This window comes from Mustela lutreola, chromosome 14, assembly GCF_030435805.1.
Source record: "Mustela lutreola isolate mMusLut2 chromosome 14, mMusLut2.pri, whole genome shotgun sequence".
Classification (NCBI taxonomy): Eukaryota; Metazoa; Chordata; class Mammalia; order Carnivora; family Mustelidae; genus Mustela; species Mustela lutreola.
Window position 1 is genome coordinate 3,726,878 of NC_081303.1, and position 26,893 is coordinate 3,753,770.

Sequence of the window (26,893 nt, forward strand, 5' to 3'; positions counted from 1 at the left end):
CCACTCTTGAGAATAATGATATTGTTTTCATTCTGTCAAACCATACTCAGCATTCCCTGAATTACCTAGTGAGTAGGGTCCTAGCTGGAGGCCCCTTACAGATAAGCAATGCCTGCCTGGATAAAGAGTGTCAGGATAATTGTTTTTCCTGGGGGTAAAGGTATGTCAAATTATTGTTTTGGTAAGGGGAAAAGACAGCTAAGGAGAGTTGATGGTCTTTGGGTGGAAGGTCATGAGAAAGTTGCTGAAGTCTGTTGTCTTCTATCTCCTGTTAGCAACATTTAAGGTCATTTTGACAGAGAAATAAATTAGATCAGTAGCTAGTCCTTGGATGAATCTGCTTTAGATGGATGAATTACTAAGATCCTCAGTTGCAGTCTTGCAGTCACACTGGTTTTGAGTTGTTGGAAACTGGTCTTGAGTATTCTGAGATAGATGCCATCATAGGACTGGGACGTATATTAAGAACATATAATGAGTTCTCATTCCTCTTATTTGGATATTATCTGCTCAACAGAAATGTTCTCTTCTTATTCCTGGTAGGATTGGAGACAAATATAGAGTAGTCTTTTTTTGTTTTTGTTTTTGCTCCCCCCCCCCCCCAAATCTGGCAACTCTACTTCCTGGCACTTAGCTAGATTACATTTCCCAGGGTTCCTTGCAGTTGGATGTAACTGTGAGTTGAGTTCTACCAGTGGAATATTTGTGGAAGTGATGTATCATTTCTACAACTGGTCCATGAGAACCTCCCACGTATGCTCCTGTATGTTCTTTTCCCTTTGCGGTTGGCTAGAATGGAGACAAATTCTAGGGTGACTTTAAAAGTTGCATGTTTAAGTGGGTAGAGATTCTATTAGACTGATTGAATGGAGGAAGACTACCCCATTAACTTGTTTACTTTTCTGTACTATACAAATCAAAAAAAATTTTTTTACCGTGAGCTATTTTGCATTTTGTGATCTATTATTTTTTTACATAAGTAATTTACTTAACCAATAAATATGTCAGTGGGCTAAGTCATTTTTATTGATATCTAAATTACTAGATAGGGAGAAAACTAAGCATGAGACAGCTAACTTAATAAGGTGGAAATTATTTATATCTTCCCCAAAACAATGCTTTATAAGTGTCCTAATAGGATTTTGCTGTGTAGAAGGACTCAGAAACTTTGTGGCTTAAAATAACAACAGTCATTTTATTATTTCTCTCAGATTCCCAAAGTCAGGAATTCGGGAAGGACTTGGCTGATCTGGATAATATTTAGAGTGCAGTTCAGTTGAATAGGGATTTAATGTGGAAAGCCATCTGGTGGAAGCCATGATTTGTGCTGTGCAGGGAAATCAGGAAACTAGATGGCATGATACTGACCTCAAGAAGCTTATAGTCCTACTAGACTCGCACACATGGATAGGAACACAATCATATAGAGTACGTAGTTATGTTGTTAAAATCATTCATTCAACAAATATTTAAGCATGTACTACGCACCATGTACTCTACTAAGCACCAGGCTTATAGCTATGAACAAAACAGACAAATCCTTTTCTTCACTGAGCTCACTTTCAGGCATGTGTGTGTGAGTGCAACAAATTGCAAATGAAGATTTAATTATATAGGATATTAGAAGATGATAAATACTATGGAGAAAAATAAAAGAGGGGAGGAGAATAGAAATTGTGTGTGAGGGAGTGCAATTTTGTTTTCCAGAAAGCTCTATCCCCAACATGGGGCTTAAACTCATGACCCGGTGATCGCGAGTCACATGCTGTACTGACTGAGACCCCCGGTGCCCCGAGGGGGTGCAGTTTCAGGTGGAATGGTCAGGTAAAGAGTTTCGGAGAGAGTAGCAGTTGAGCACAGACTTGTAAAGAAGGCGAGAGGATGAGCCTCGTGACCAGCTGAAGGACAAGTGTTTCAAGCAGAGGGAAGAGCCAGTGAATAACCGCCCATAAAGGAATGTGTTGATCATTTTCAAGACACAACAAAAGAAGTCTGCCAGGGAGAACTGGAGAGAAAAGCAGAGTAAAAGCATGCTGGGGAGGTGGAGGGGAAGACCAGTAAGGAAGGGCCTTCTAAGTCTTTCAGTCTGAGGAAGACTGGAAACCAGTGGAGAGTTTTTTGAGTACAGGGGTGACATGGTGGGACTTAGGTTTAAAAGGATTACTTTGGCTTCTGTACTGGGAATAGTTAGTAGGAGGGTCAGGGTGGAAGTAGCGAGGCTGGACAGGAAACCCTTGTAATAATGTAGGGCCTAGGCAGTGGTGGCTTAGACCATAGTTTAATGACAGAGGTGGTCAAAAGCGGTCAGATTCTAGATATCTTTTGAAGACAGCTAGAGCCAGTAGGATTTCTTGATGGACTGAATGTATGGTGTGGAAAAAGGAAGTCAAGAATGACCATGTTTTTTGGCTTGAGCAGCTGGGAGTATGGATTTCCCACTAACCGAGGCAGGTAGAAAACAAAATAATAGATTCAGTGCTATAGATGGAAGATGGCATGTTTCTATGTTGATGGGACGGTCCAGCAGAGGGAGAGGTAATGGTGCAGTTAAGAAGACAGGATTGCTATGATCAAATACAGAAGAGAAAGGAATCCACTGCATATGTGGAGATCCTGTCTTAGAAGTTTGGACGGTCCATCTATGGAAATAGTGGGGAAGGCAGAGAATATGATGTAGAAGCTGGTAGATTGGTATTTGACATGATGGGACCTGTGGAATTTCTTTTCTGCTTGTTTCTACTTTCTTAGTGAAGCGGGATGCAATTCACCATTTGGGAGTGAGGCTGAGGGAAGAGACATGGAGATTTGAGTAGAGAAGAGAAAGTATGAAGTTGCATCTAGGAAAACTCAAAAGTGAATGGACTATGGAAAAGCGATCTGAGGTCTGTCAGGTCTATCTGAGGTTCAGGATGATTAAGATGGTTCCTGTCAACCTCATAGGGTTTCTTTTCTTCCTAGCTATGTTCAGCTTCTTGGGTGCAGGTTCGGAGTGGGAGAGCTGGGTTTTCCCAAGGCTGGGTTTTGCTGAGTATGATAAATTGAGAGAGAACCAGAAAGTGGAGGCTGTACTCAAGCAAGAGGAGGGAGGTGAGGACATGAAGGGGGAGAAGCAGTAAGCAGATGGTAGAGTTAATTGATCGTAGGTCCTAGTGGAGCTGACGGATTATTGCAGGTGGGCACTGTAAAGAGTGATCTCGAAATAGAGTGGATGGAGCTCTGAGCGGGGGAGGTGTGACTTTGAGATTATGGGTGGTTGTAGACTGTGGTACTGACACACTGGCTGAGGACTGACCCCGGAAGATAGGCTAAGATAAGATGGAAGACAAAAACCACAGTGGGGGAGAGGGCAGAAGAGCAAAGAGGACAGTGTTGGAGGCATCACTGACATGGAATCGAAATCACTAAGAATTAAGACGAGCATATACTGTTGGAGTGAGTCACGAACTCAAATCGTTGGAACCCGAGGAGAATGAACAAGAGGTCGGCAGATGTTGACAACCAAGGGAAGCAGGGGCGACAAGAGATAATGACATAGATTCAAAGCTGGAAAATTCTGGAGAGGGAATGGCTTAGAAGCAGCAATGAGGAGCACTGAGTAAAGCTCTCCCACTTTTAGTCCTAGGACTCTGGAGGCATGAGAGAGATGACAGCTGTCATTTGTAACTAACTACTTCGGTAGAAACAGGCTGCTCAAGGGGGAACGAGTTTCTGCTCAGTAACCCTGGAGACGGGGTGAGGATACAAGAGGATTTATCGATAACAGACCATGGGGTGCAGAGGGCACAGGGGAGGGGCGGCAGGAGCGAAGGGATGGAGAGAGAAGAGACGTGCAGCCTATGGACATTGTGAAGGCCCCAGAGGTAAGGTCCGCATTATTAACAAGGTGTCGGACGGTTCGTTCCCCAGCCTGCCTCCTACTTCCTTTCCCACAAACTGGGGCTCTGAGTGCATCAGTTCGTGTGTCCTAGTTCTCATCTGTCTAACGTGGATCTAGCTCCGGGAACAGAGAGGAGAAGCGGATAACCACGGAGCCCTCAGCCAACGCCACAAGATCAGCCAGACCTGGCAGTCACCGCCAACTGATCGCCCTCACAGATCCTTCTCTCGGTTTTCTCATTCTGTTTGGATAGAGACCTCTGGAGAGGACAGGGAAATCCCGAAGAGTCCATCTCAACCCGGCAATGGGAAACTTCTGCCCTGCTGCGGTGTCTAGTCCCTTCGGATTGTGAGGGATTTGTGTTAAGAGGAGGAGCAGGCAGCGCCAACGTTTCAACCCGGCCGTTCTCGAAACAGCCACTGCTGAAAATGGCTTTTAAAAAGAAAAGGGAAGAGAAAAAGAAAATGAATTTTTATTAGGATAGATGATAAATGGCTCATCCAAAACGGGCACACTCATTCATAGAAAATGAAATTGTTTTCTTGCTGCTTGTGTGGCCCCCTTGATAGAGCTGTTGTATGCAAATGTCAGTGGCCTAAGGGGACTCTCCGTGTGTGTGTGTGTGTGTGTGTGTGTGAGTGTGTGTGTGTGTGTGAGAGAGAGAGAGAGAGAGAGAGAGAGAAAGTCCTGTTCTGCAGCAGGATATAAGTAGAGCGTGCCCTAATGGATTCAGAGGCATTATGCACTGGACTTACAGCTCCGTCTTTGCAGCGGAATTTTTATTTTTCAGAACATAGTTCTTCACGGGGCACCTGGGTGGCTCAGTGGGTTAAGCCTCTGCCTTCAGCTTGGCTCATGATCTCAGGGTCCTGGGATCGAGCCCCACATCGGGCTCTCTGCTCAGCAGGGAGCCTGCTTCCTCCTCTCTCTCTGCCTGCCTCTCTGCCTACTTGTGATCTCTGTCAAATAAATGGATAGAACCTTAAAAAAAAAAAAAAAGAACATAGTTCTTCAGCAATAAGGAGCTGGGCAGTTTTCGCCAATAAAAAAAAATAAATAAATTGCATGAAAAGGAGTTGGGGTTGAACCTGCCTGTTACCTTTTCTGTGAATTTCCTCTTTCTATTCTCTCAGCACATATCTGTCAGCATTTACACTCCTAAAATAATTTATGTGTGGTTGGAAGAGAAAACAGAAGGAAAATAACTTCCTCAGGCTACTCTAAAAGGAGATTTGGAAGGTCATGTCTTCAAGGGAAGCAGGAAGCCATTTCATCAAACAGGGCGGCAGGTGGATGGAATAGGGACATGGGGGTGGAATCCAGGGTCTTGGTTTTGACCTTTCGTCTATGAGACCCAGGGGTACCAACTTTTCACAATGAGTGGCTTTTTGGTGGTCTTGATAAAGGACTCACTCTTTGATCGACAGATAGTTTTCAAGGCAAATGAGGATGCTGGCCAGGGGCGGGGGAGCAGGGTACGAGTTGAGAGTTCTGCTGGGACAGTCACTGAGGAAAGTCCGAAGAGGACCCTGCAGGGAGTGGGAATTCTTGGAGACCCTTGCCTGCCTTTGCGTCATTTTCTTGGAGAATCTGGAAACGATACTTGTGTCATCGGCTACCTTGATTCTATTCTAAATTCTTTTCAAACTGCACACAGAGAAAACACAAGTTGTAAAGAAATTAAGCTTGATTATAATTTCTCCATCGAAATTAATCTCAACCCATTTTGGCCTCCTCTTTATTCATTGCTTTCTGGATGTTCTTGCTTGTGCTTATTTGTGAAAAACATATCTTGCTTTCTATGACTTTGTCATGCTTGATTCCTAGTGAACTGTTACTTTCAACTACACTTTCTGTCTGGTTATTTTGGGGTTCTGCCTAAGAGTGAACTCTTCCCCAATTCTAATTTGCCAGATGAAGGAATCCTAAAATTGATGAGATACATGAATAGTAGGATACTTGAAGGTATTTTCCCAAATATTTATCACATAAATCATATAAAAATTATAGTTAATCAAGAAAACCCTTTGGTAATTAATAAAATATATTTATAATTCCTGGGTAGATTTGGATAATTATAAATAAAACATTTAATAGTCATTTGTTGCCCTGCAGTTTATAGAATATTTTAATGTTAATTATTTATTTGATTTCATAATAGTTCTATGAATTAGGAAGAATAGACATTAATAGTCCCATTTTACAGATGAAATTAAGGGCTAGGAAAGTGAATCACACAGCCAGTAGGAACTTGAACCCCAAGCTGCTGACTCTAGGTCACGACAACTGAAATGATTTATGTAAAGATAAAAGAAAGTAATTTACTGTATATTTTTCAGTCTCCTTCTAGGTTTGGCCAATGTAGGTACTAGGTATCACAAGGTTTCAGGTTATCTTATGGGGATAATCCAAGTATGGCACACTGAAGTGGATCAGGGAGCATCTCTAGTAGTTTTGCCCATGTGACACTGGTCGAGTCACCTAACCTCTTGGATTTGTCGCAGTTCTTAATTGTGAAAGGGGAATTCTATTGCTTTTTGTTAGCTGCTATTTTAAAGGAAGCTGTGACATGAAAATGCTCTGTGGGTGTAAAGCAGTATCAAAAGCTGTCAATGAGGGGCGCCCGGGTGGCTCAGTGGATTGGGCCTCTGCCTTCGACTCAGGTCATGATCTCAGAGTCCTGGGATCGAGCCCCGCATTGGGCTCTCTGCTGGGGGGGAGCCTGCTTCTCCCTCTCTGCCTGTTTCTCTGCCTACTTGTGATCTCTGTCTGTCAAATAAATAAAATCTTAAAAAATATATATATATGGTTAAAAAATATAGTTAAAAGCTGTCAGTGTTGTTCATTGTTGTTCATGTTGTTCATCACCTCCACGGGGGAGGGAACTGGAGTTCAACTGGGCCTCACAGGTATGCACAGGGGATGAACTTCTCCAAGGTTTATGCTTCTCCTGTAAAATGAAAGAGAGGAGACCACGTGAAATGGGGAAATTTGTCCTAGGACACACTCTCTCTGGAGTGATTAGGGGACTCTTTCCACTCTTGTCCCAGACCCCCTTCCTGAGCTGACATTGCTGGAATATAATCTTCTCTAAGAGATAGTTGGCTTTTTTTTTTTTTTTTTTAAGATTTCATTTATTTATTTGAGAGAGAGAGAGAGAAAGGCAGAAATAGTGACAGAGAGCAGGAGTGGGGAGGAGAGGAAGAAGCAGGCTCCCCGCTGAGCTGGGAGCCGGACATGACATGGGGCTTGACATGGGCCTTGATTCAGGACCCTGAGACCAGCTGAAAGCAGATGCTGAAGGCAGAGGCCAACCTACTGAGCCACCCAGGTGCCCCATAAGAGATAGTTTTTAATGATAAAGTGTTTCTTTCCCTTCTCTAAGTGATGTTTTCCTGTCAGTATAAAACTCAGGGATCCCAACAGAGTAAGTCTCTATTGGCAGAATTTTGGAGTCATCATCACAAGATTCTTGGAGAGTTTGTATATTTTTGTCGTCTTAAAACACAACATGATTATGGCTGTCCCTTACAAAGGATATCCCCAGACCGAGCCTATCACACTCTGTGTTACCGTCCCACGTCATACAGGTGTGTGTCATAAACATCATAGATTATTTTTATTGCAGTATAATTGACATAAAACAAAATGCACCACTTCACATTTACAGTTCAGTGAGTTTTGGCAAACATGCACAATGATACAATCCCAGCAGAGTCAAGATGGGGACTCCACATGCCCCATTGCTGTGAATGCCCTGTCCCCACTTTCACCCCCACACTGCTTTCTGTCATCACAGATTAGTTCTGCTTTCTCTAGAGTGTCGTAGAAACGTGTTCATACAGGATGCAATCTTTTACGTCTGGCTTATTGATGCCAGAGATTATGGCATTGCTTTAAGCAAACGAAATGCAGCTCCGTACCTACTTTGCTGTAGTTTTGGTTAGTCCACAGATTGGTGTACTTGACTGATGATAATCCCAATGACCGTAGGGGCCTGGGCTTGTAACATTTCTGCTGTCTGAGTCAGAAAGAAATGTTTCAAGTCTTAGTGATCACTCGCCAGTTATTAGCTGCCAGTGGATGGCAAAGGTTTGGGGGTCAAGGAACTCGTGGACTCTCCCCCTTCTATTTGCCATGTTATTTTCTTTCTTTTTTTTCTTTTTTTTAAAAGATTTTATTTATTTATTTGACAGACAGAGATCACAAGTAGGCAGAGAGGCAGGCAGAGAGAGAGAGAGAGAGGAGGAAACAGGCTCTTGACTCGATCCCAGGACCCTGAGATCATGACCTGAGCCGAAGGCAGAGACTTAACCCACTGAGCCACCCAGGCGCCCTGCCATGTTATTTTCACAGTATAGTACACAACACTTTCGTTGTTGGCAAGCTGGTGGCTATGTAAACCAATTTTATGGTTCAGTCAAATGGCATTTTTATTCAGTTTTAAATTGTAAGAGTAAAACATATGAATTGTAGAAAATTTGAGAAAAAAATGGAAGAGGACAATAAAAATTTTCCATACTTTCTCATGAAGCTAACATTAAATTTGGGGGTACTTTTCTTTTTAGTTTTTTCTCCTAGACAGTCCATCATGCAGGTACGATAATACTACATAAAAAAGTTTATATCCTGCATTTTTCATTTAATATTTTATTCATAGCATTGCTCTGTGTCAGTGAAAAATCTTCATAAGCATATTTTAAATGGCCATTATAGCTTGCCTATATACAAAAAATATTATATCATTAATGAGGATATAATTTTATATATAATAAGCAATTAATATATGATTATGCCTGTTTATCTCTATCTGTATAAGAGTCATAATTTAACCAGGGAGAATTAAAAAGCACTGGGGCGCCCTCCTTTTAAAAGGAGTCCTCTGTGACTTCTGTTCGACTTTGGTACGTGTGGTTTTTGACTACAGCAGAACCCAACTATACCTGCTTCATAGAAGGAGGCACACACTAGCTAGTAAATCAGACTTGAGTGCTGTAGAGAGTGCTTCCAATCCCTTCTGTTTTAATACCTTAAGCTTACCGATCAGTACTATCCGCCCTGTAGGTGTGTCAGTACAGCCATGCTTCCGTGGGACTACTGGTGAGATTCCATCTGTCAGACCTCAGACTGACAGAAGTGGTAAGGGTAGGACACCCGAGTGGTTCTTCCAGAGTTATTTTGCTCCCTGATGACAGGTAAGGAAAAATATGAGCAATAAAATTGGGAGTTTTTCTTTTCTTTTCTTTCTCTTTCTTTCTTTCTTTCTTTCTTTTTCTTCTTCTCCTCCTCCTCCTCCTCCTCCTCCTCCTCCTCCTCCTCCTCCTCCTCCTCCTCCTTCTTCTTCTTCTTCTTCTTCTTCTTCTTTTTAAATATTTTACTTATTTATTTGAGAGAGAGAGAATGAGAGGGGAGAAAGTCAGAGGGAGTCCGCTTCTCCCTGCATAGCTGGGAGCCCAATACAGAACTTGATCCAGGGACTCTGGGATCATGACCTGAGCCAAAGGCAGACACTTAGCCAACTGAGGCACCCAGGCACCCAAGGAATCTTTGCTTTCTGACCCCTGCTCTTGGCTGAAGGAGAGAAGCCCTGAGAGACGTAAGTGCCAACGAGCATGGGTATGATATTGGAAGTCTGTGTGTCTATACTGGACGTTCATTGGCTTTCACAGAAACTCAAAAGATGCCTGCAGATAAACTGATGGGTGGTAAGATCTAAAATCTGTCCAAGTAATAACCTTTGGAGAAAGAACTGTAGAACTTGAGTAGGTCCTAAATTGTACACAGAATAATACTATAATTTACCCAGAAGCACTCACAAAGATTGACATGACAAATGCTTAAAGTTTGGGTTCCGATGCTTCATAAATATTTATTGATTACTGAGCTAGGCACTGTGGGAGATATATGAGATGTAGGTCTGTAGAAATGTGACTTTTTTTTTTTTTAAACCGTGAATTCCTAAATCATATATTCAAGTGCATGCTCTTTTTCGAGAGGTGAAATATTTTTCCAGAGATGTTTTCCCTCCTCAAGACTTTTCTAACTCCTTGGAGTTTGCTTCCAGCCTGTAGCATATTTTAAAAATATATGTCTATTTAAGATATGGATATTTAAACATATATATTTAATTCTTAGAATTAACCAAAAGTTATTTGGTCCTAAGTCCTATGAATGTGGCAGAATGTTATCTGCATAGATAACATTCCGTTCATCTGAAATGATGTGAGACTGTGAAAAACTGAGTTTTTCGATAAGGCTTATTAATTTCAAAGGAGGTGTTCCATGATACTGTATGAAATGCAGCATTACTGCAATAGGCTTGTTGCTTCTCAAAATGAGCCTGAAGGAAAATACTCATTTCAATAACAGTTCAGATGTGTTCATAAAATGTTAACTTCTTAGGTAGAGAGCCACACCCGAAAATGGCTGTTAACCTTTAGGAATCTTCTCCCTCGAGGTGAGGAAACAAATGTGATAGAGAGCAGGAGTTTGTATTCATCACTTGGTGCTGGAGCAGGGCTGAGGTGATCACCTGATGCAGTCAGGAAGCGGGGGCGGCTGACCGGGCTCCCCTTTGCTGCTTCACACACACCCTCAAAGGTGTAGGTTGTCTTTGTGTCAAAAATTCCCCCTAAGATTTTACCCTCGGAGTTTTCCTTTTCTTGGCTATTTGTTTTATTTAGATTAATTTATGCAAAAAGCATGTTGAGTGTGAGTATTAAATTTCGCCTGTTTCCGTGTTATTGCAGAACTGACTCTGGAAATGGGAAGTAAAGAGGGAAACCAATGAACGAAAGTAGTTCAGGTTGGTTTCTTGAAGTGGGTGGGCAGGACTGATCTGAAGGAAGTTCTAGAGAGTAGAGATGACATGCTTGGCTTCAGTGCACATGAAATGCAAATTTCTTCTTTTTTTTTTTTTTAAATGTTTTATTTATTTATTTGTCAGAGAGAGAGCAAGTGAGAGCGAGCACAGGCAGACAGAGTGGCAGGCAGAGTCAGAGGGAGAAGCAGGCTCCCTGTGGGGCAAGGAGCCCGATGTGGGACTCGATCCCAGGACGCTGGGATCATGACCTGAGCCGAAAGCAGCTGCTCAACCAACTGAGCCACCCAGGCGTCCCGAAATGCAAATTTCTGTAATGATTACACATTCTCTGTTTAATGCATGGTAACATTGTCTTTTACATTAGAATGCGAGATACTCAGGGCAAGGGCTTCTGAGTTTTTTGTGTTCCTCACAGCACAGAGCAGAGTGCTGGACATCTCCTCAAGGCCTCCCCCGACGGAATTGTAGCTCCCTGATTCCCATCGTTTCCCCTTTTCCCTTTAAACGAATGTGATGTCTGAGTCTGCTCAGAGTGTCGTAATGACATGTAGACAGGGTGGCTTAAACAACAGAAGCTTATTTCCTCAGAATTTGGGAGGCTGGGAAGCCTGACATTAAGGTGCTGACTGATTTGGTTGCCGGTAAGGACTCTGTTCTTGGTTCGCAGATGGCCTGCTTCTCACTGTGTCCCTGCATGGCAGAGCTAGAGCAAGCTTTGTAAGGACCTTAGTCCTGCTAGATCAGTGCTCCAGCCTTATGACCTCATTTAACCTTACTCTAAATACAGCCACACCGAGGACTTCAGCATATGAATTTTGAGGAGACACAGGTCAGTCCATATCACAGTTGGAACGGAACATGTGCTACCTTGTGCTGTGATAATTTGTTTCTATCTATCCCCTGTTGACTATGGTGTTCTTAGGTGCTAGGCACTGAGAATCAGAAAGATGGATCTTGCCCTCAAGGAACGTATCATTAGTTGTACTGGCTTTCTGTGGCTGTTGTAATGGATTAGCACGAACTTAGTGGTTTAAAACAACACAAATTTATTATCTTACAGCTCTGTAGGTTAGAAGTTTGACACAGATCTCACTGAGCTAAAATCAAGGTGTCAACAGAGCTGTGTTCCTTTTAGAGGCTCTAGGGAGAATCTGTTTCCCTGACTTTTCCAGCTTCTAGAGGTGGTCAACATCTCCTGGCTTTGCCCCGCCCCCCTCCATCTTAAAGGCAGCAAAGTTGTGTCTCTGTGACCATTCTTCCATAGTCACATCTCCCTCTGAAACAGCCGGGTAAGGCTCTCTCTTCTTCAGGATCCATGTGATTAGTCTGGGCCCATCGGGATAGTCCAGCATATTCTCCCCATCACAAGGTCCTTAGTTTAATCACATCTGCAAAGTTCCATTTGCCATGACAGGTAACATATTCACAGTTTCTGGATATTTAAACGTGGACATCCTTGGTAGGGGGACATTATTCTACCTATCACATTAGTGGAAGAAAGAGACATGTAAATCAGAGATTCAATGCAATGTGCCAAATGCAGTAATGACAATCTATTCAGGACACACATATATATAGGAAATACATAAGGAGATAGTTGACAAATGATAGTTATAAATGAGGCGCCGGTAGCAAAGATGAAGGGGATGAGGTGGGCTCTAGGGAGGTAGAATGGGCATAATTTGGGATCCCACTTGATATGAGGTTGAGAGAGAGTGCAAAGGAGTAGCATGATGTCCAGAGTCTGGGTTGGGACTGGGCAGGCCTCTTGCTGAGATAGGAAGCACCCGGAGGACACAGTTAGTTGCTCTTCATGCCCTTCTATCTTCATGACTACTCGGGCTACAACCATGTGGTGGATGGAGGGGGGATTCCTGGAGAAGGCATGGTGGGCAGATAGCCTATGAGGGATGCTCTTCAGGGGAGGAGGTGATGCAGTCAGCTTTGTCTTTCTCTTTTTAAAAAAGCTGAGATACAATTTACAGTGAAATGCAGAGATCTTAAATGTTTAGTCCGATGAGTCCACCAATGTCTACTCATATCCAAATCAAGAACATTTCCCTCACTTTGCAAAGATCTCTGGTGCCTCTCGCAGTCAATCCCTACACCTCAAAGGCAACCAGTGGTCTGATTTCTATCATCATAGATAATTTTGCCTATTGCGCAACTTCGTATACATGGAAGCATACAATATGTCTTCTTTGGGGTCTTTCATTCAACATAATTATCTGAAGCTGAAACGACGTTATTGCTCTATCAGACGCTCACTCCTTTTTGTTGCTTGGAGTATGCCCAGGTCCTACTTGCTCATTCGTTCACCTTTTGATGGACATTTAGGTTCTTCTTAGTGTTTTGGTCATTAGGGCATTTTTTTTACACAAATCTTTTTAGGGCTAAAGGGAACTTTATAGCATTAAGTGCTGAGATTAGAAGAGATGAGTTCAGTTTTGAGTCAGTCACGTCGGAGGTCCTTGTGGGACATTCGGGTAGTGAGGTCCAGGACCAGCGGGACTTCAGTCTGTGGTAAAAGGGAGGGAGGTGGGCCCGCGTTCCGATTCCTGCGGCCGCCGGACAGTACGCGGAATGAAAGCCAAGGCAGAATGCTCAGCTGGAGTCTGAGGTGCGAGACAGGAAAAGGCCCTGAGTTCGGTCCCGGAGAGCACGTGTGTTTACTCGCGAAGAGGAGCCCTCTGAGGAGTCTGAGGAGGCCGAGCGAGCACAGCCGCTCGTCTTTGTGTCTCCGTCGGCGGCGCAGGCACGTGTCCGTGCGCTCGGTTGGGCCGAACGCTTGCAGAGCGCTCGCTCTCCGGTAGCCCCCGGGGCGGACGGGCGGGAGAGAGGCCGGAGGAGTCGCGGGGGGCCGCAGAGAGGGAGCGCGGCGGCGGCACGACGGGCTGACGTTTCCGCTAGGTCGGGCTGGGAGGTGGGGTCGCTGAGGTCGAGCGATCCGGCGGGGCCCGACCGCTGAGGTCCCGAAGTGGACGTCGGAGGCGAGGGCTCCCGCTCTGAAGGCCGCCGCTCTGAGGGGAGCGGGGCTCTGAAGTGGGGCGTGCGCGCACGGGACTTGCTCTTGGGAAGTGACTCTGGCGGCGACAGCGGTGCTGGGGCTACCGCCGCTGACAGGGCTGAGCGGTTATCCGCAGGGCTTCGTAGCCGGTGCCGATCCCCCGACCGAGGGCGGTACTCGCGCCTCCGAGCTCGGGGTCCAGAGACGCAGGTCGTGCATCTGGCCGCAGCTGGGAGGCAGTGCGTGAGCGCGCGGCCGCAGGGTCCGGCCCGAAGCCTCCTGCCGAATCGCCGCTGGGCGGGGCGCGGATGGGGCGGCCGAGCCGCCAGGCCACGCCCCTCCCGCCCGCGCAGGCGCGCTGCGGGCCGTGAGCTGTCAGAGCCGAGCGGCGGGCGCGCGGCGGGGTCCGACGTCGGCGCTGGAACCCGCTGGCAGCACCCGGCGCGGCAGGGGCGGCTCGCGCGGCGCGGCCCCAGCTCCCCCGCCAGGTCGCAGAGGAGAGCGGGAGCCGGCGTGCGGCCGGCGGCGCTGGCAGGATGGGGAACCGGGAGATGGAGGAGCTGATCCCGCTGGTGAACCGGCTGCAGGACGCCTTCTCGGCGCTGGGGCAGAGCTGCCTGCTGGAGCTGCCGCAGATCGCCGTGGTGGGCGGCCAGAGCGCGGGCAAGAGCTCGGTGCTCGAGAACTTCGTGGGCAGGTGAGCGCGCGGGGCGCGGGGGGCGGGGCCGGCGACCCCGCTCGGGGCCGCCGGAGCGCGCCGGGGCGGCGGGAGCCCGAGCGCCGAGCCGCGGCGCGGGCGGAACGAGGGCCGAGCGGCGGCGTCCGTGGGGCGGGCGGGGTCGTCCCGGCTCCGGGCATCCTCCGTCCCCCCCGCGGCGGCCGGCCCTGCTGTCTGTCTTTCATCCTGCGATACAAAGCCATTTCCTCCGCGTCCTCCGGCCGGGGAGCCGGGGGAGGGGTCCGCGCGCGAGCCGCTCCCCCCGCCCGGCGCGCCCGCCTCGGGCAGCCGGGATGCGTCGGTCCCCGTCTCGCCCGCTCTCCCGGCGCCGCACCCCTCCTTTCCCGTCCGCCTCCCCGCGGCTCTCCGCCAGCCTCTGGGGCTCGCCCCCGCCCCCCGGGGAGCTGCTGCCCTCGCCGCCGCGGCTGTCGGCCCCGCTGCGCTGGCCGCTGTGCAGACCGCGGTGCCTGCCCCCGGCCGGGGAGGCGCGGTGCGCGGAGAAAGGAGCCGTTTGTCGTGCGGAGCTTCCCGGGCCGCGCCGCCCTGCGTTCTCCCCGAGCGTCGCGGACAGCGGCGGCGTCCGCGGCCGCACCTACTCCCTCCCGCGCTTCTGGCCGCGGACCGAGCGGGCGAGCGCGCCCTCGCGCCGCCCGGATGCCGTGTCATCCCCGCCCGCCTCGGAGCCGACCCGCGTCCCCCCGCGCGCTCCCCGCGCCCCTCCCCCCGCGCTGTGGTCCCGGCGCGCGGCTCGGTCCGGCGGGTCTTCGAGACCCGGCGCTGAGTCCGGATTCCGGCGCCGCCCTCGACCCAGAAAGCGAGAGGATTGATTTCCGAGGCGGGAGTCAGCATCGCTCCCGCGGGCGCTTCGCGAGGGACTGAGTCACCTTAACGGCCTCGCCCGGGAGGGCAGACACTAGCCCAGAAGGGCCCGGGGAGCGCTCCGGGCCGCTGTGCCTCCCGGGGGCCGGCAGCAGCGCGACCGCGGCCCGAGCGGGGACGGCACGGCGGTCCGCACGCGGCTTCCGGGCTGCTGAAGTGCGTTGACGTCCAGAACGTGCCTGTCCCTTTTTCTGTCTGTCCGTCTGTGTTCGGTGGCGTGCGGAATTCCGGACCCCGCGTCGCCCAGGGTCTGCGAAGCGCCTGTTCCCCTCCGCGGGTGCTCTGTCGGCCCGCGGTGCTCTTCCTTCCCCCTTGTAGGAGCTACGAAGCTTCGAATCCTAATAAAAAAGTAAAATTGCGGACCATTGGCTGCAGTCTCTGCGTAAGTGTCTTAATCACTTCACTTTGGTTTTACCATTTGAGTGATGAGAAAAGTGAGGGTAAAGCATTTTGCATACGTCATCTTAGACTGATGGTGGAGTGATGGGTGAGTGGGATTTCAAACATAGACCCAGGGCAGTCAGATACTTAGGGGTTTATTGTTTTTGGATTTATTGGCAATGACATTCACTAAGTTTAAAGTGGCCTCCATAGGGAAAGTGAGGTTCGAGGACAATGGATTTTTGAATTTTCAAACTCCAGGACATTTAGCATGGTACCTTAATCGTCATTTAACTACTTGGTGTTTTTAAAACAAATACTTAAAGATTAAAATAGTGACTAATTCAAATGCGATTACCATATTTTTATGCATCCTTAATATATTTACTTGGGTGGGCCTGTATTATAAATGCATTGTTTGTGTCAAGAGCTTTTGAACCTAATGTCAGTTTTAGGCATGTATCTTAATTCTGTCCTGACACACTTCTTAGTACTATAATAAAATTGCATACATTTCCCCTCACTAGCTATAGTCTTTTAAAATGACAATTTCAAAAAAAGAGAATAGAAGAGTAAATTATTTTGGCTTAAATATTTTTCATGATAAAATGAAAAATACAGATATTATAAGCATTATACAAATCAGAGCATTTAGCAAAACACATTAATACTTTGTTATACTTTATTAAAAGGTTTTACCAATAATTAATTAGTGTTAAAATATCAAATCAAAGGATGAACATACAGGGAAATTCTCATTTAATAAATATATAAAGGCTTTATTATCTGTAGACACGACACTTGCCTAGCAGAGCTTATATATTTGAAAAAAATTAATTAAAAAGGTCATTTGACTTTAATAAAGGTTTCAGTCATTGAATTATTGAGGAATCTAATTTCTAATTATAAACCAACCTTAGGGAAAAAGGAGTTCTCAATTTTGAAAGGAGATTGGTCCTAGGCAGAAAAAAAACTACTCCTATTCCACTATAACCTTTTATCTTTTTGTTATCCGGAAATTTTGCAGTAAAGATAAGGCCCTTTCCTTTAAGGATGAAACTTTCTTCTTTTACATGGAGATGTTTTTTCATTTTAAGACTCTGGCGTCTGTACAGTTACTGAATGTAGTCATAAAACAAGGGGTCGTTGCTTGTGTTTGCTCTCATTTAAGCTTGTTCTCTTCAAAATAATGATGCATTTTCCTCAATATTTAACAATCCGTATTTAATAGGCTATTTTCTTTTCTCAGATAGTTTATATTGATTTTTTTTTCCTGATACCACTGAATGAATGGTTGTGAATGTGTTTACTTCATTTAACTGTAGCTGTAAAATCCAATTTTGGGGTGACAAGTTTGAGATTGTTCTAGATAAAATGAGTCATGAATGAACTGCTTGTTTGTGATTTTCTTTCTGAAGTGATGAATTTACATATTAATGTAATATAGTATGAGGAACCAGATTGTTCTTTTGGTTGTTCAGATGAGGTATAGACTGGCAGTGAGAGGCAGCGTAAGGTTGAATGAGTAGAAGCTGAAACCCATGGTGTGAATAGAGGGGTTCATCATCTGGACTGGGGTTCTGCCCATTTGTCTGGTTTGTGTGTGGAAGAACTGAATTTACTCAACTACTTTCATATCCAAGTTTTTTTTTAACAGTGCAGTGAGATGATGATGATAGTGGTTAACATTTATTGAGAGCTTGCTATGCTAAGAGGTTATAAGTGGGTAATCTCATTTAATACTCTTAAAGCCTCACAAAGGAAGGTACTCTTATGAGTTTCATTTTATGGAAGAAGAAATTCGAGATTTAGAGAGTTTGAGTAACTTGCTCATGGCTGATCTAATTTGAGATAAGACCACTAGAACTAGGATAGATCCAAGCATGGGGTGTCTAGGTTCCATACCTGTACCCTAAAACACTTGTACCATGTTGTTCCCGCCATACTTAGATTTACCGAACCTCTGATAAATACTTTTAGCTTCTTTGTTTGATCAATCACCACCTCAGTGAACAAGAAGCTGCCACATTAATACTCTTATTCATATTTATTTATGTCTACCTTGCCTCATTTCACAGAAGATTTGAGGCAACCTCTTGGGCAGAAGCAATATTAGTTAAAGGATAAGTACTCTTCTTTACCATATTAGACATTCTTGAAGGGAGCTGTAGCATGTAATTGGGTTGTTTATTTAAGTATGTGTTTAGAGCACATATAACTTGCTTATGGAGGTATTAAATGAAAACTGTACTAGTTGCTAATGTGTAAATGTTTTATGATGATATACTTGTTAAAAACATTAGTTTTCCTCTTACACTATTTGTGGGAATGCAGATTGGTGTAGCACTTTGGAAAACACTGTGGCGATTCCTTAAGAAATTAAAAATAGAGCTACCCTATGATCCTGCAATTGCACTACTGGATATTTACCCCAAAGATACAGATGTAGGGAAAAGAAGGGCCATCTGTACCCCAATGTTCATCGCAGCACTGACCACAGTCGCCAAACTGTGGAAAGAACCAAGATGCCCTTCAATGGATGAATGGATAAGGAAGATGTGGTCCATATATACAATGGAGTATTATGCCTCCATCAGAAAGGATGAATACCCAACTTTTGTATCAACATGGACGGGACTGGAGATTATACTGAGTGAAATAAGTAAAGCAGAGAGAGTCAATCATCATATGGTTTCACTTACTTCTGGAATGTAAGGAATAACACGGAGGACATTAGGAGATGGAAAGGAGAAGGGAGTTGGGGGAAATCAGAGGGAGAGACGAAACATGAGAGACTGTGGATTCTGAGAAACAAACAGGGTTTTGGCGGCGGGTTGGGGGTAGGTTGGGTGAGCCTGGTGGTGGATATTATGGAAGGCACGTATTGCATGGAGCACTGGATATGGTGCATAAACAATGAATTTTGGAACACTGAAAAAAAATTAAATTAAAAAAATTAGTTCTTCGGGGCACCTGGGTGTCTCATTGGGTTAAGCCTCTGCCTTCTGCTCAGGTCATGATCCCATGGTCATGGGATGGAGCCCCACATCGGGCTCTCTGTTCACCGGGGAGCCTGCTTCCTCCTCTCTCTCTGCCTGACTCTCTGCCTACTTGTGATCAAATCTTAAAAAAAATTAGTTCTTCAATGCTAATTATATAGGCAGAGAAATTCCATATCATTTTATTCTAGTCTGAATGTTAAATAGACTTGATTTTTGTACAAGTAGCATAGGTTTTGTGATTAATGATTAAAAAAAGACTCTTTTTAAAGTGACTATGTTGAGGGAGCACATTTCTTTTTTTTTTTTTTTTTTTTAAGATTTTATTTATTTATTTGACAGACAGAGATCACAAGTAGGCAGAGAGCAAAGAGAAAGAGGAAAGGAAGCAGGCTCCCCACCGAGCAGAGAGCCTGATTCAGGGCTCAATCCCAGGACCTGGGATCATGACCTGAGCTGAAGGCAGAAGCTTTAACCCACTGAGCCACTCAGGTGCCCCAATAGACACTATTCTTAAGTTCTTTGACTGATTTCAGGAAAGTAGTTAAAAATTGAGGAGGGAAGAGTTCTCTATTGCAAATGAGATTAGGCACAGAAGCATTCATATTAGTAAGACTTCTTAATTCAGAAATAGGATCGTATTGAGGGAAAGTATTTTTTTAAAAATCAAAGCATCTGAATTAGTGAATATTTTTCAACAAATGGGTTCTAGGTGTTAAAGTTATTAGGTAAATGAGTGCTAACAAATAAGGTGTGATAATTTTTGAAAATTGCGCTCATGGTTCCCCAGAGTCCATTTTTAAAAAAATCTTTAAATTTTATTATTATTTTTAAAGGTTTTATTTATTTCACAGAGAGAGAGAGATCACAAGCAGGCAGAGCAGCAGGCAGAGACAGAGGGGGAAGCAGGCTCCCCGGTGAGCAGAGAGTCCGCCACGGGACTCTCTTTCAGGACCCTGAGATCATGACCCCAGCAGAAGGCAGAGGTCCAACCCACTGAGCCACCTAGATGCCCCTCCCAAGAGTCTCTTTAAATAAAAAATCAGACACATGAACTTTCTTCATCCAACAATGAATTGCTAAAACCTGAAATTACAAAGACATTTTTGCTGAATTAACATACATAATATACTTAATGTTATCACAGATTTATAGTTGGTAGGTTTTAAGTGCCAAAGTCAACTTAATTCTTTTTTATTAATAGTATCTGAGAAGCAATATAACTAGGTAAATTGGACTGGATAGGATATCTCTGTTGTGAAATTTACTTTTGATTGACAGATATCAAAAAATGAAGTCGATTAACTTCTTTAAGATTGAATTTGGATAGGCAGTCGTCCAGAACTTTCGAGGAATGGAAACTTAATAGTTAGCTATGCTATTATGCTAGCGTTTAGGCTATTGGGTTATCTACCAGTGGAACATACATTTATTATATTAGGTGTTTGTCTTAGGTAGTAGTACCTTTTGTTAGGGCTAATGGAATTATTTTTTTATTACTATAATTTATTTGATATTGAGGATACTACAAGCAGCTGAAAGAAATAAATGATTTTTTTTTCTCTCTCACCAGAACCAAGTCAAGAGAGCCCTGAACTAATGTACTATATAGAATAATCCAATCTTTCTGTATGACCAAAGTTTTGTCTGGCTCTAAGTCTGCTTTGTAATTTCTCAGACTTTCAGTGTTAATTGATTAATTAATTAATTAAAGACATTTTGGTGGTGTGGGGGGCAAATGGAGAGAAAGAATACCACTACCTTGAATGTGTGACCTGAGCTGAAATCAAAAGTGGGGTGCTTAACACTGAGCCATCCAGGTGCCCCTTAGCATTCACTTAAAAATCCTGGTGGATTATATAATACTGAACACATTTTTATAAAGTGGAAGCAAGAAGGAGGCCTGTGTCTGTTTAGCCTTCCTGAGCTACTAGCAACGACACCGTTAGTATACTTTCCATGCTTTCTTTGCTTGGTCCGTTTTCACATCCCCATGTTGATAGGCGAAGAAACTCAGGGCTAGAGACGAGTCATTTGTGGACTGTCACATGGCTAGTAGGTGGCCAAGCTGAGATTTAGCCTTGGATAGGACTCCTGTTGGTACTCTTGAGAAATAGGAGCAAGTCAAGTCAACGAACATGTGTTTCTGGAGCCCTGACTACACTGGGTGAGGCCACAGCAGGAAGTGTGAATGCCCAGAAACTGCGGTATGTATAAAAAGAACTGACAACGTAAGGTATGAGATCTCAACCTTCAAGTCATTTTGTAAAATAAATGCAGTTGGGTATAACGCAAACTGGGACAAAATAATTTATACTGTATCAATTAATTTTTACAAAAAAAAAAACAACCCTTGAAAATCCACAATTCTGAAATTGAATTGGGATAAAGGAGGAAAGTAGACAATATGGGAGTTCCCGGTGTCATTTCAACTCAAGGCTGCAGGTCCTAAAGTATCGGTGTCGAAGTGGGGAGCTGGTTACCCGTGTCTCGGGGTCTGACTGCACAGCACAGCAGTGAGTTTAGACTGTTGCCTTATCACAGGGAGACACTGTGCACTGGAGACGGCCCGAGGCGGGAGTAGGAGGGAGAAGAGTTCGGAGAGATTAAGTAGATGACTGGGTGCAGTGAGGGCGAAGCTCGAGTGGACGGATTGGGCCAGTGGCTCTGTAAGGACCCCCAGGGGGGTAAGGCCAAAGGGACAGGAGGGTTTTTGTTTATTAGTTTGTTTGTTTTTGTTTTTTAAAGAGTAAGGCAGTTAGTTAAAGTGGTGAAATCAATTGAAGACAAAATGTCTGGGAAAATGTTCTGAAGGCAAACCTGAGAGTGGAATCTGTCGAGACTGTTCAGAAGTGGGGGAGGCAAAGGAAGGCGGTTGGCGCTCATTTGCTCATTTGCATTTCTTGAGGTAAACACTATTCTGACAAATTAGAGGGTTTATTAATACCGCGTTGGTGCTTTTGTTTCTGTTTTGTCAGAGGTAGCTCAGCTTCGCTTTTTATCGGTAGCAAGGACGGGCATTTCACTAGGTTCTGTGAGAAGCTTTCTTCGGTCTTCATTTCTTTGCTGACTTCCTGGAGCTACATTAGGATACAGAGAAACCAAAAGATTTGCCCAAGGTCGAAAACAGAATCAGAGCTGAGTTTGGACCTTGGCGTTCAGAGCTGGGAGCCCCGTTCAGGTCATCATCTTCTTTTCCTCCTCTTACTGTTTCAGTGCCTCCCTCTTATCCTCACGCTGCCCCTCCTCTTTCCATTACTTTCCACTGGACCAGTCTTTACGCTGCGATTTTCCCTCCATTACTTGACCTGATAGCGGACCAGCAGTGATGTTGCGTGCTCCTGCCCACCCCCCCTGCCCCGGATACAATAGAGGAAGGAAACAGAGAGGAGGATTTTTGTCAGGGTTAGGCTTAGAGCAGGTAATTTGGCTGAGACAGTATGCGTTACTGTATTTGTGACTTTCAGGAAACAGACAGGCCCAGGGAGAGACTAAATGAAATAGTGGATGTTTTCACCCATGATTAATTTTTTCCCACTAGGTGGGTGTATCTAGAAAGTTGTGCCCGGGATGGTCACTGATAGACCTTGTTTAAACCAAGGAAAGCTTCTGAAAAGTTGAGGATAAGTAAATAATATAAATCTGGAAAGTTTGCTATTTTAAGAAGTGGTGAACTTGGGGCACCTGGGTGGCTCAGTGAGTTAAAGCCTCTGCCTTCGGCTCAGGTCGTGATCTCAGGGTCCTGGAATCGAGTCCCGCATTGGACTCTCTGCTCAGTGGGGAGCCTGCTTCCCCCTCTCTCTCTCTGCCTGCCTCTCTGCCTACTTGTGATCTCTGTCTGTCAAATAAATAAATAAAATATTTAAAAAAAAAAGAAATGGTGAACTTTTTGGTAAAATAAAAGTGTTGGGTAGCAAATCCTCACCCTTCAGTTTTGCCTGCTTCATATTTTACTTTTTTGTTTGTATTCTTAGAGTGAGGCCCATCGATATCATAGGAATTATTTTAATAATTAATTTCAATCAGCTTTAATATTGTGTTATATCCTTAATGTTAATTGATTAGAAAGGCAAGATAGTTGTTGAGGAAAAGGAGGATGTATTTAATCCATGGATTATATGAATGATACAGGACAGATTTAGATCTTGTTTTTCTCTGACATTCCTGCTGAAAGTCCTCTATTTCTAGAATTTAAACTGGGTGCCTCAGCGCTCTTTCGTGACAGTGTCTCATTTTCATTTCCCACTGCTTCAAGGTCATGATATACCCAAGAGTAACACATACATACCTATTAAAAGTGGGTAGGACCTCATTGTCTTGTTTCGGTGGTTTGGAATTGAAAAGACAAATCCATTTAATTAGTAATTTGATGGGTGACTAATCTTATTTATGGTATTTCTTTTCTTCAATCTCAAAAAGCCAATATTTGAAAGGACTCATCATATCCTGGTAATAGAGTGTAGGCTTTGATCACTGAAGGTTTCAGTCCCACCTCTGACTTTTGTTAGTAGCGTGTTCCTCGGCAAGGCCCTGAACCTCCCTGGGATTTAATTTCCTCATCTGCAGTATAGGCATAGGAAATACTGACTTGATTTTTTTATGTGCATGTGAGTTCTAAGTCTGATAATGTATAGTGTACGACCCATAATATGCCTTCAGTGAATGATGGCAGTGATAATATGATTTATAAGAAAAATATCTATTTGATCATTCATATGACCAAAATATGTTTCTTTTTTTAATTTTAAGATTTTTATTTATTTATTTATTTGAGTGGGGGCGGGGATGAGGAAGGAGCAGAGGGAGAGGGACAAGCAGACTTTGTGCTGGGTGTGGAGCCCAGTGTGGGGTTTCATCCATCTCAGAACCCTGAGATTGTGACCTGAGCCAAAATCAAGAGTCAGATGCTCAACCAACTGAGCAACCCAGGCGCCTCTATCCTTTTTTAAGATTTTATTTCATATGACCAAAATATACTTCTCAAATTTTTTGGCCTTCATCCATGGTTCCTGTCTTATAGCTTGCAAAACCCTTGGAATTTCCTGTGTTGAGAATAAGAAAGGTGTCTTTTTGTTATGTTAATGAGGTGACTTGGAAACCACCTAAGGATGGGGGCGGCTTGTCCGTGGAGCTAACCCCGTGATTAGAGGGTTGGAATTTTTAGCCCTCTCCCCCAGTTTCCTGGGAGAAGAGACAGGGTTGAGGTTGCATCAGTTGCCAATAGCCAATGATTTAATTAGTCATGGCTATGCAATGAAGCCTCCATAAAACCCCAAAGGACTGGGTCCGGAGAGCTCCTGAGTTGATGAACACATGAACATTTAGGGAGTTTGTATCACCTGGAGAGGGCATGGAAGCACCTCGCCCTTTCCCCATACCTTGCTCTATGCATATCTTCCATCTGGTTATTCATGAGTTATATCTTTTTATGATACACTGGTAATTTAGTAAGTTAAATGTTTCTCTAAGTCCTATGGGCCACTCTAGCAAATGAATTGAGCCCAAGGAGATTCAGATTGGCATTTGAGGTGTTGGGGTACAACCTTGTGGCACTGAGCCCTCAACCTTTGGAATCTGATACTACCTCTGGGTATGGCATCAGAATTGATTGAATTGTATGACACCTAGCTAGTGTCCAGAGCATTGCTTGTTGGTTTGTTGGTTTGGGAACCGCCCCCCCCTCACACCGGAATTGGTGCTAGAACCCATTTAATGGCTACTAGTCTAAGTCTTTTATCTAGACTGAAAGTTTTCTGAATACTCAATTCAATTTAAGAAACTTTACAAGATCTCTTTACTTAGTCCTAACAAAAAACATCTGAAACTATGGGGGGGGGATACTTCATTTCATTGATCTATGATGAATATTATAGTTTCCTCAGGGATTTTTTCCCCCGAAGTTGTTGGTGAAGGGAAGTGGTAGAAGGGTTATGAGTCTCTTCGCTTCAAGAACAAGGGCGGGAGTGGGAAAGAGGAAGTCTTGCTTAGTTTGGGTGTGAGGGTCTGCTATATTGTAGGGAGACAAGAAGAAAAACAGAGGAAATCTTAACTGCTGAGGGAATTAGGAGTATTCGTGAGTTATTTAGTTTGAGATGGATGTTTCTTAAAGGATTGCCTTAGGTAAGCTGAGGCACCATGGAGGAAAGCACTGAGAGCTGGGGTTAGCCCAGTATAACCATCACCTTGCTGGTCTTCCTCAGCTTTTCCTGTCTGATTTAGAGGCCCCTCCCCAGGTCCTTGTTCATAACCTTTCTAAACAAGGATCTTACTGCATAGTTGGTTGCCTTGTCTGTCTGCCCAACTCTTTGCAGTTTCCATGAAGTCAGGAGCTACATTTCATCTCTCATTTTCATTTAACACTGTATGAATGAGCAGTGCGATTCTGGGCACAGCACTTATCCAAGCTGAATTGTACTTTCTTCAATAAATGGGTGTTGGACTAGGTCTGTGTTTTTCAAACCGTGGGTATGACTTATTAGCAGGACATGATATCAGTTTAATGGGTTGTGACAGCTTGTAAAAGATATCAGAGTATATCCCGAGTAGTAATGGTAAATACTATACATAATTGGGAAACTTTTGTGTTAGTTATATACTTGCATGTGTATATCATGCTGCAATATGAAATTTATTTCTTACTACAGTTGTTCTCAAAGTTGTTGAATGCCTCTGTACTAGATTAAATCTGATGTTATTTCTACTCATTTATTTGATGATTCTATACTTGGGTGGTAGGACAGATCTTTTTTTACAGAAGGCACAATTCCCACTATACCATAGTATTCCAATAGGCGACCTAAAATGGAGATAATTTTATTATTTTTATTTTGCTAAATTAACTATGTTCTAATCGAAAAAAAAAAAAAGAATAGGTACATATGTTAAAAACTTAGACCTTTCAAAAGGATATATGATAAAAATTGTCTTCCCCATCATGGTTTTTACTTGTTAAGATGTTCCATTTACCTGAATACCTGCCAGATTATTTCTGGGTTAATATTTTCTTCATATGACGTTTATTTGATTTTTGCGGAAGAGAGAATTTAATAAACTTGTTTGGTTGTTGGTAGATGATAAAACAGTCGAGAAAGAATATGCTTGAAAATTCTATTTGCGGATGGATTTACTCATTCACGGAGTCATTTACGGTCATATTTGGAGAGTTTACTATATGCCAGAAACTCTGTGAGGCTCTTTGTATTGAACAGCTCCTTCAGAGAACTTGGTGACCCAGTAGGATACAAGTCTTGATATGCACTGTGCTATTATTATGAGGATAATCAAGATAACAATTTTTTAAAAATTTTATTCATTTATTTATCAGAGAGAGAGCAAGTGAGTGAGTGAGAGAGCACAAGCAGGGGGAACAGCAGGCAGAGGGAAAAGCAGACACCCCACCAAGCAGGGAACCCAGTGCAGGACTCCATCATGACCTGAGCCAAAGGCAGACACTGAACCGACTGAGCCACCCTGGCGTCCCCAGGCTAATGATTCTTATGTGATGCATTTGTTAGAAAGTAGTTGATGGTGTCATGATGTTGTCTCCAAATATTTGAGGAGCTGTTAATTGGAGAGGGATTAGATCAACTGAATGTCCCTGGAAGACACAGGACAAGTGGGTGACAGTTACAGGCAGACAGGTTTAAGCTTAATGTAAGGGAGAGTGCTCAACAGAAGAGTTAAGAAATGGAATGAGTTTCCTGTGAAGCAGCAAGTTTTCCATCACCAGAAGGGTAGAGGCCAGGGATGAAAGACTTGACTGGTTCCTTGGCAAGGTGTAGATGGGAGGCAGATTGAGCAAAAGGCCTTTGAAGTTTCTTTATAACTTAAAGTCTATGATTTGGATTGCTGGGTGTCAGAGAGCAAACTGGCTAAAAAAAAAAAAAAAAAAAAAAAGGTGTGTTTTCTATAGACTATTTCTAAGTAGATAAAAAGTGTCAGACATATAAACGGGTTAAGACCTCCCTGGGTCCAGCCTTTCCAGGCCTTCAGAAAATAGTTGTGGATGTTAAAAAACTGGAATCCCTCACAGAATGTCTAGTTCCATGAAGCAGCTCTGAATAAAATTGTATAGTGATAAATTGTATTATTTGGGGGAAAAAAAGGTGAAAAACAGCTTGGAGGCACCTGGGTGGCTCAGTCCATTGAGCATCTGCCTTCGGCTCAAGTCATGATCCCAGGGTCCTGGGAACCAGCACCACATTGGGTT

General features: G+C 44.1%; 1 protein-coding gene across 2 annotated transcripts in view; it reads left to right on the top strand.

Moving 5' to 3' along the window:
* Window positions 1-14,117: 14,117 nt before the first annotated feature.
* The window catches only part of DNM3 (dynamin 3), a 533,795-nt gene continuing 521,019 nt past the window's right edge, over window positions 14,118-26,893 (top strand). For both annotated transcript variants that reach the window (XM_059147002.1, XM_059147003.1), the window contains exon 1: window positions 14,118-14,404. In XM_059147002.1, coding sequence (XP_059002985.1) covers window positions 14,244-14,404 — 161 coding nt within the window. In that variant the 5' untranslated portion in view covers window positions 14,118-14,243. The remainder of the gene's footprint in view (window positions 14,405-26,893) is intronic.